The sequence below is a fragment of the Mytilus edulis genome, chromosome 4 (assembly GCF_963676685.1).
Source record: "Mytilus edulis chromosome 4, xbMytEdul2.2, whole genome shotgun sequence".
Taxonomy (NCBI): domain Eukaryota; kingdom Metazoa; phylum Mollusca; class Bivalvia; order Mytilida; family Mytilidae; genus Mytilus; species Mytilus edulis.
The window spans coordinates 46,683,005-46,693,169 of record NC_092347.1 but is presented as its reverse complement, the minus strand read 5'-3'; the positions used below and the strand labels follow the sequence as shown (position 1 = coordinate 46,693,169).

The following is a 10,165-nucleotide window of genomic DNA, read 5'->3' as shown; positions in this document are numbered from 1 at the left end:
GCAAATCCTTATATCTAAAAGTTTTCATCATAATTTTGTACTTTAGTTTTAAATTGATGTGACCACAACTTCATGCAGGGTTTCTTTTTTACTACATTTTTCACAGAGGATTTTCCCCAACAATATTAATACATGTATTTCATTGCTTAAAATAAACAATATCCAAATGTTTTTCATTGAATTTTTTTTTATTTATTAATTTTTATATAATCAAGAAATGCAAAATAATGAAGATATAATGTAGATTAGTGAATTAAGATGATGAAATAAGAGAGATGATCTAGAAACCATATTCAAATGACACAAGCACATTAAAATGGAACACAGAATGGTAACATGACATCACTAGCCTAGTCTTTGCTACAGGGGTATAGATAAATTGTCAGAACATCTTTTTTTAAAGAGACATAGTTTTATTCTTTTATAATTTATGTTTACAATATGTTCCAATTTGTACACAATTATAATTTAGGCTGACACGCGTGTATTGTAATTGTTCTATATTTACATATACTATCAGAAACCATATTTTGCTTGTGTTTGTCTTTTGGACATTGCATTCTGTGACCAAGCATTTTTCAGTTCAATCTCCCTTTCTTTAGCCTGAAATTACAATATATCATTTTTTATAGATTAATTATTTTTTGTTATACATGTACTAAATGAAAAGTATTATTTTGCATTTGTCCATCTTAAAAAGTATTTTAATAATTTTGTATTTTTTATCTTTCTTGTTCTCTGAAAGATTTATTTACAATTTTTCAAGACAATATATAGCTTGACATAGTTGTGAAAAAGGATAGTTTGTTGATGTTGATAGTTTTCATCAGGATAGTCTTGGGTTATTTTAAGTTTATTGTCTAGACTATAAATACAGTTTGGGGAAAAATAAACTATTTTCCAGTAATTTTTATTATGTGTAGTAAACATAAAAGTTATGTTTCATTTAAATTACAATGATTGTAAGCTTGACTTTACTTCATTTAATTGCTCTTACTTGAGGGAGTACCAGAATGCCTACCAAAAAGTACGTAATCTGTCAAAAATTTACATACTTTAGGGTCAAAAGTCGGTAATATGAAAAAAGTCTAATATATGTATAAACTTTCATGATAATTTTTTAATCAATAGTATTTATCAAATGTTTAAAAATTACAATACTTTACCTGGTGAGCTAGGTAAGTAATGTGATGTTTTCTTTTCTGTTGTGAAGAAGGTCCATCCCCCTTTTTATGTGAAGGTCTATATTCTGTCTCTTCAGTCAGTGCTATTTGGTATGCAGCTGTACTAATGAAATCATCTGCATTGACATCTACAAATTGTATAGGTTCTTTGCCACGTGAGTGTTTACCTTGTAACCTAAGAAACTACAAAATAACATAAACAAACAATCAACATAGGATCACTGCTTTTTACTAAACAAATGTTTTCTCCATAAATAATACTTCGTTTCCAAAGTTCAGAATATCTTTATTCAATTGATAAATCATAATGAAACCTTATAAATTATAATTTAATTTCAATTCAGTAGCTTTTTTCACTAAAAAATCTGTTTTTCAAGTAAAACTAAAACGTTCAAATCATACAGGAATTGTTTTTGGTAATTTTTTTACTGAAAAGTGTCAAAGGAACCTTGTACAATTGATGCATTATTGTGATATAATTGTCAAATTCATGAAGTTTTACAGAATAATTTCAAAATTTAATATGTATTCAATTAATTTCATTCATATTTATTTTGTAGTACGAAAATGTAAATTATATATAGTAGATATTAAGAAAAGCAATTCCTTCTTCTAACCAAATTTGACTTTCACAATTGAGACAAAAATTAAAACACAGGCTTTAATTATCAGATATTTATTTTGTTCTAGTCTTTGCAATTAAATATAACATATAAGTTTCAGTTTTACCAGTAAATATAATTCTGCTACATGCAGGCATAAAAAGCAAAAGTTGCAACTTTCTTTTATAGCTTCATTTTGAAAATACATACCTCTTCATCCTGCTGTAAAACATTAATGTCATCTACATTAGAATAGCCTTCAACCTAAAATAAATAAATACAGCACATGAAAATATCTAGTGACAATCATCTTCCTTTCATATATATATAATCCTAGAATAAACACAGTAAGACATTTGAAGTTACCTTTTCTCTTGTGAATGAGCTCTCTCAAGTTATACATTTATTCTTTACTTAGTGATTTTTGGTATTCAGCTATACTAATGAAATCTTCTGCATTGACATCCACAAATTATTTGTACAAGCACTTAAATATATGAGAGGAGAGACTCCTACATCACTTTTAAGATCAATAATTTTCTCATTGGACTTTATTATTTCCAAACCCTGAATTAAGGTACATGTAGTTAAAACAGAAAGAACGACAGAAAATGTGTTTACATAAAACATTGTTTCTTTCAAATAAAATACAAAGTGCCAACGCTTTAACTTTGTTTCTGATGAATAAAAACATAAATTGGTTCTGTCTTTTAATTTCTATACTTATACATGTTATAAATGAAGGATTGAAGTTACATCAACCTGAACAAAAATATAAAATAACCAATAACGAAATGGACTGTTAACTATAGTTTTTGGCAGTCAGATAAAGCAAAGCAAACTAGAGGCTCTAAAGAGCCTGTGTCGCTCACCTTGGTCTATGTGAATATTAAACAATGGACACAGATGGATTCATGACAAAATTGTGTTTTGGTGATGGTGATGTGTTTGTAGATCTTACTTTACTAAACATTCTTGCTGCTTACAATTATCTCTATCTATAACAGTACTTTCTGTGGAAAATGTTATTGAAAATCTTCAAATTTTAAGAAAATTGTTAAAAATTGAAGGGCAATAATTCCTTAGGGGTCAATTGACTATTTTGGTCATACTGACTTATTTTTAGTTCTTACTTTGCTGTACATTATTGCTGTTTACAGTTTATCTCTATCTATAATAATATTCAAGATAATAACAAAAAAACAGCAAAATTTCCTCAAAATTACCAATTCAGGGGCAGCAACCTAACAATCGATTATCCGATTCATCTGAAAATTCCAGGGCAGATAGATCGTGACCTGATCAACAATTTTACTTCCTGTCAGATTTGCTCTTAATGCTTTGGTTTTTGAGTTATAAGCCAAAAACTGCATTTTACCCCCATGTTCTATTTTTAGCCATGGCGGCCATCTTGGTTTTTTGACCGAGTTACCGGACACATTATTTTAACTATATACCCCAATGATGATTATGGCCAAGTTTGGTTAAATTTGGCCCAGTAGTTTCAGAGAAGATTTTTCTAAAAGATTACTAAGATTTACAAAAAATGGTTAAAAATTGACTATAAAGGGCAATAACTCCTAAATTGGTCAACTGACCATTTTGGTCATGTTGACTTATTTGTAGATCTTACTTTGCTGAACATTATTGCTGTCTTCAGTTTATCTTTATCTATAATAATATTCAAGATAATAACCAAAAACAGCAAAATTTCCTTAAAATTACCATTTCAGGGGCAGCAACCCAACAACAGAATGTCCGATTCATCTAAAAATTTCAGGGCAGATAGATCTTGACCTGATTTTAACCCATGTCAGATTGCTCTAAATGCTTTGGTTTTTGAGTTATAAGCCAAAAACTGCATTTTACCCCTATGTTCTATTTTTAACCATGGCGGCCATCTTGGTTGGTTGGGCGTGGCACTGGACACAATTTTTAAACTAGATACCCCAATGATGATTATGGCCAAGTTTGGTTAAATTTGGCCCCTTAGTTTCAGAGGAGAAGATTTTTCTAAAAGATTACTACGATTTACGAAAAATGGATAAAAATTGACTATAAAGGGCAATAACTCCTAAAGTGGTCAACTGACCATTTTGGTCATGCTGACTTATTTGTAGATCTTACTTTGCTGAACATTATTGCTGTTTACAGTTTATCTCTATCTATAATAATATTCAAGATAATAACCAAAAACAGCAAAATTTCCTTAAAATTACCATTTCAGGGGCAGCAACCCAATAACGAAATGTCCGATTCGTCTGAAAATTTCAGGGCAGATAGATCTTGACCTGATGAACAATATTAACCCATGTCAGATTGCTCTAAATGCTTTGGTTTTTGAGTTATAAGCCAAAAACTGCATTTTACCCCTATGTTCTATTTTTAGCCATGGCGGCCATCTTGGTTGGTTGGCCAGGTCACGCCACACATTTTTTAAACTAGATACCCCAATAATGATTGTGGCCAAGTTTGGTTTAATTTGGCCCAGCAGTTTCAGAGGAGAAGATTTTTGTAAAAGTTAACAACGACGACGGACGCCGGACAACGCCGGACAACGCCGGACGACGGAGGCAAAGTGATGGGAAAAGCTCACTTGGCCCTTCGGGCCAGGTGAGCTAAAAAAAGGGAGGCAACTTCCTCACCAAAGTTGAATGAACCCTACTGGGTCAAATTGATTAAATCTATTGCCCCATTCATCTGCAGAACTATGAAATTATTTGCCCAAAAGGAAAATAACTGACCAAAATAAAACATTACCTCAGCATTCTGTTCACAGATAGTAGGACCTACTGTGTCTGTTTCATAATTTGCAGGTTGGTAAGAACTTTCTGGAGTATGAAAACTTGGAAAATTTCTATAAGCTTTTTTCATTGTAGATTTAAAAGTCAAAGGCGCATTTTCCATGGTAGAGTTCAAATTTGATGGCTTGTCCTGATTATTAAGACTTTCCACAATTGAGGAATCATTTTCAGTTACACCTCTCTTCAAACTTGTATGTTGTGCTGATAGATCTGATTGGTTAGTCTCTATTGTCACTTTTGTTTCCACAGATTTAATTGGAGGAGGAAGATTTAAATTTACTTTAGGTAAAGTTGAATGCATAGTTGGTTGCACACCAGATCTTATGGGCTGAATTTGCGTATCTAATGAGAAAAAATTTAATGATTCAGCAGGTTTAACTGTCTGTTCAACTGAACCTAAAGAAAAGAAATTTGATGAGTCATCTTCATTTCCACTATCGTCACTTTCACTTCCATATGTGGCAATATTTAAAGTCTTAGTTGTTACTGATGTTACAGGTTTAGTAACAGTTGTTGATTTCTCACTATTGGTAGTACTATTTTTCACTGGCTTAGAGTCTGTTTGTTTCTTCTTTGTGAATACATAAGGTAATAATGTTCTCCCAGATTCTTTTCTTGAAGAATGAATAGGAGGTGGTAAGCTTGCTGTTAATCCTGTTTTACCCTGTAATGATATTAATAATGTCATTAAAAAGATATCCTCATATCAATATAAATTTAATAAAATGCTTTGCTGTAGTAGATTGATACAACCTCAGAGGTTGAACCCTGAACAGTTGGGGCAAGTATGTACACTACACTCAAACTTGATACAGCTCTGGATTTGGATTGTGATTAAATATTTTATATAGCATAGGTTTCTGACACAGAAGTTTAATTTTGGAACACAATAAAGAAATACTTGGTCCAAAATCAAAAATCTAAATACATGCTTACATACATTCATTTTACAAAGAACCCCTTGAATTCAGTCTTTCGGAAAATTAAAATCAGTTTGATTTTTAATTATGTGGACCAATTTGAAAACTGAACCCAAAAATAAAAAAAATTATAAAATTCAGAACTCCTTTCCTTAGTCAAGTTTTGTTTTTACTAAGTTGTATATACAAAAAATGAAAACATAAACACTCATATTTTGAATAAATATGTCACAGTATTATTTTAATGAAAGATTTTTTTTGTACGGGTAATCATGGTAATGCAACAAGTTAAAGTGGTACTTTTTCTACATTCAAACATAATTTGTCTCCCTCAGCTAGACAAAATCTATAGATTTCATTTTTGTATTGTTTGGTTACTCCCATCCCATTGACATACATACTCACGACCTCTCTTTCATAGTAAACCAATAACCTACTGTCTGAGGTCCTATTTTCTGTTTCTTTTTTCTTGGTTCTTTTTCATCATCTGAATCCTGAAAATTAAAAAAATAAATATCTTTATACATACGTTTATCACATTCAATGAAATACTATATATCTGACAAAATCTGATTCAAAAGGCAGATGTCTTTACTTGTATTCATCTCTATGAGCCCTTAAACAAAATTGATAAACAAGTAAATGGCAAAAAAGAAAGATTCTAACATGAATGTTCCATATGTATTAATGACTAAAATGAAGTTTTATGTTGTGGACACTTGCCTATTGTTGAAAACCATATGTTGACCTCTAGATGCCTTTATGCTTCTTTTTTATTGTTTGGTTGCTGACTCATTATGAATACCTAATATTTAATCTAATGTACATGGCTATTTTTAACATGTACCCTTTTAACACATTGGTTAAGACACAATACATGTTCGATGCACATATGAATGTCCTCTTAAAAGAAAGAAATCTTCATAATGACATCCAATTGTCATAAAAACCTTATAAAAATTAGAAATCATCTATCAGTAACCATGGTAACTGTTTACAGCCTTGAAAAATTACTTCATGGAAAACTGTCAAGGGGTTTCTCTTTTACCATGCTGCATATTCCAAACTTAAATTGAAAATATACTGAAATAATCTTACTGAATCAATGGTAGGGATAGATATTTTCACTGGCTTTCTAATTTTTGATGGAGGTTTGGGTGCATCTGCTATCTGTGATGGTTTAGCTTTGACTGCATCTTCCAGATAATCATCTTGTTTTCTATCAGATTGTGTCACTGTTTTTGGTGCAGGTAAATCTGTAAAACATTAAAGAAGAAGGTACAATTAACCATAGTATACTATGGGCAGGTAACTCTGTTAACATTAAAGAAGGAGGTACAATTAACCATAATATACTATGGGCAGGTAACTCTGTAAACATTAAAGAAGGAGGTACAATTAACCATAATCATGATAATATAGTATGGATTCATTCAGTGTTGTGAGTACCAACTTTTGTGGATTGAGGAAAAATCATATTTTCAAGGTTATTTGACTTGTAGTTTTGCCAAAGTTTGCAATCAGTGCATACCAGTCTATAAACATTTTATACTTTATTTACATTAATTAGAATTCGCCAATAAATTTTTATACAGATATTGAATCCACACAAGGCTACAAGCATCTGTTGTTTAATTTATTCTCTCAGTTTCTTCTTAAAAATATTAAAGGATGGGAATATTTAACTAACATTATGTGTACATGTGTATAGGTCTTATAAACCTAATAAGATGACACTATGGAATTATGTACATTCTTATCACTGTTTCCCCTGGGTTCATTTTATTTTTAGCCACCCCTTTCACCAAAACAATACTATTTTCACCAACTTTCATATATTTTTCTCTTTGTAAAGTACCTACAAATGTATAGCTAAATTTCTTTTAGCAGCGCTGTAGTCTCTTGCACATCTGAGATCTACTATGAAATGATACATATGTATATATATATTTATTTGAAAAACATTTGTCATGATAGTATATTAACCCCACACCATTGTTTCGTTTTCACCATTTAAGGGCATACAATACAGTTTTGATCCCATATTTAAATTTTGCTGACAATTTTAATATAGGCTATTTTGTGCCAAATTAAATCAAATATGTATTAAATAATATACCTTCATGTGCTACTTTTTGAGTAATATGAGGTTCAAATATTATATATTTGCTCAAAATTCAGATTTGTGGACGTATTTTATCTTTCGACAGAAATACATAACTTTTTTGTTTGAAAAGATAAACACAAGTTGTTTTTTGTGAAATTATTTGTAAAATCTGTTTTATATAAATGTCCTTTAAATTTGTGCAATTTGTTTTCACAAATGTCATATGGATGTAGAAATAAAACATTGCACTATTTTCGTTTTCATAAAAATTGGAACTCATAATCTTCTCACGTAATCAAACCAAATGGCATTTTTAAAAAGAGGGGTCCATGAACTTGTTTTCAAGTTAGATAAGTTTGAATGATAAAAATCAGTCGAAAACTGCATCTTTTCCTAATAAGTCATAGTTTGACGTCGCAAAAATAACAATTTACGTTAGCAACGTCATTACCTCTCCTGTAACTGTATTGTATGCCCTTAAATATAAATACCCAAAACCATAATAATAATTAATGGGTACCATGGATACTGTAAAATTACACTATAAAGACAATTATTTAACGTGTATCTAAAATCATCATCTGACAGGTAGTGATTCGTCCTCAATCGAAATTCATTATGACCTTACTTTTAGTCTTATCAAAGGGCTCTGAATAAAAATATGTATTGTTTGGTATTTTTTTTAAAATGGCTTTGACTTTTCCTATCCACATTTTAAGCATGTGCATGTACATGTACATGTATACTCCTTTTCTTTAGGAATTTTGCAAGATATTTGGAAACCACTGGTTTTATCTATATAGTGCTTTTGAAAATGTTTGAAACGTTTTGCCTGCTAGCCTAATCCCTACTTTTCTTTTTAAAATTCTTATTACATGTCATGCATGTACTTAGTATACTAATTATACATGCAGTTCAAAAATCCATATTTGAAAATTATTTCAATTTCTTGTCATTTTTTGCTTTAAAAAAAAATCAGGTGTTAAATGTATGAAACATCTAGAAAGAATAATATCCAGCCAAAATTTAATTGTATGTATTTTGTATGTATGTATGTATTTCAACAACAAGCACATACATAACATGTAGACCCATTTCTTGTCTGCTTTTTAAGTTCCTATATTTAACTACTATTAATTTATAAGTCTTTTAAAGAGCTTGTAATTTTGAAATAAGACATGTAAGAGAAGCAAACATCCTTAAATTTAAAGAAAAAAGATTTTTATATTTTTTTCAAAGTGGAAAAAGATGCCATGATCATTGTATTTGACTACTCCTTAAGGTTCCATTAAAGTCAAAATATAGGACACTTCATAAACATCCAAACTTTGTATTTTTCAACCTACAATGTACATGCATTTTGAATAAAATCCTAAATCATGGGAACATATGTTCATTGAAACATACTTAACTTAAACACACTGTCATGACTGTAAAAAGTAGATAACTTGAAATTGTTATTTATGGCCAAACCGGTTCTTGGGGTGAACACTAAATTTTCAAAAATTTCTGGAGGCCTGCGAGACAACTTAATTTGTTTAAAATTGGTGTGGACGAATACTGTTATATCTAGCTAATGCAGGACAAGCTCATGTTGATTTTTCAGAAAATGTATTCATTTTCAAGTTTCAGTTAATTTCATATAACTAGGTGAATGAATATCGAAGATACAATACAAAAATTGGAGAAATGTACCATTAAAACATAATGTATGTATTATGATCACAAGCCGTAATTAGATTTAAATTTAAATATTGGTTTTTTGGCAATGTATAATGTATAGAGACGAGGAAAAATAGCATCCACAAATAATTATAGCACTGCAGAAATAATTATAGCGTTACTGGAAAAAATATAGCGTTGGAGTACTGCGACGCTAGACAGGCCGAGAAGAACACTGAATAATTTAGAAAAATTATGAAGTAGACACATGGACATACTTTTTAAGAGAGAGTTAACAGAATCATCAACTCCATGTATCAAACTTTGAATCTCTTGTGTCTGGTGTGGTTTTTCATTTTCCGATTTCGTCGTTTTTTCTATGGAAACATTTGTTGTTGTTTGTCCGACGGACCCCACACTGTGGTTTGTTTCATTGACATTAGTGCTGTTTTTATGGTGTTTGACATCCGTCTCGTCTTCACTGTCATTGTCACTAGAAGTATAGTATGCGACGAGAGACATTTAAAACCCCAAATGAAGGTACTTTTAAGTTGAATTACAATCTCTTTAGAGATATTTCCAAAGCAAAGAAGATTGAGAGAGACAATTTTTTTGACGGAAGTAAACCGGGTTACACTAATGACTGGACCGAATGACAGGACCGAATGACAGGACCAAATGAAAAATGCTAATAACTTTTTCATTTCTCAAAGGATTGATCTCAAATTTGAAATATAATAAGATTTCATCATTTGATATATAAATTTAAAAAAAAAATAAAAAAAATTGTAAGAAACTTTAGAAAACGTGACATGACTAACTCTGGTAATGACAGGACCAACATCGACAATGACAGGACCAAATAAAAATGCTAATAACTTTTTTA

The 10,165-nt window shown here is 30.5% G+C and overlaps 1 protein-coding gene across 1 annotated transcript; it reads right to left on the bottom strand.

The window, feature by feature from the left end:
* Positions 1 to 392: 392 nt before the first annotated feature.
* On the bottom strand, positions 393 to 9,907 carry LOC139519804 (proline-rich protein PRCC-like). The gene is made up of 7 exons (XM_071312071.1): positions 9,558 to 9,907; positions 6,609 to 6,766; positions 5,948 to 6,004; positions 4,547 to 5,254; positions 1,997 to 2,050; positions 1,167 to 1,367; positions 393 to 603 (listed from the first exon to the last, which is right to left on the bottom strand). Exons 1-7 carry the CDS (start codon positions 9,799 to 9,801, stop codon positions 517 to 519), a joined length of 1,509 nt encoding a protein of 502 aa, XP_071168172.1. The 5' UTR covers positions 9,802 to 9,907; the 3' UTR covers positions 393 to 516.
* Positions 9,908 to 10,165: the final 258 nt, after the last annotated feature.

Excerpts from the sequence above, each read along its gene's own strand:
- LOC139519804 (XM_071312071.1), bottom strand. The coding sequence starts at position 9,801 with ATGTCTCTCGTCGCATACTATACTTCTAGTGACAATGACAGTGAAGAC. Across the intron at positions 1,368-1,996 it reads TTTTACAGCAGGATGAAGAG|TTTCTTAGGTTACAAGGTAA; the intron begins GTATGTATTTTC and ends GTTATTTTGTAG. Across the intron at positions 604-1,166 it reads TTACTTACCTAGCTCACCAG|GCTAAAGAAAGGGAGATTGA; the intron begins GTAAAGTATTGT and ends TTGTAATTTCAG.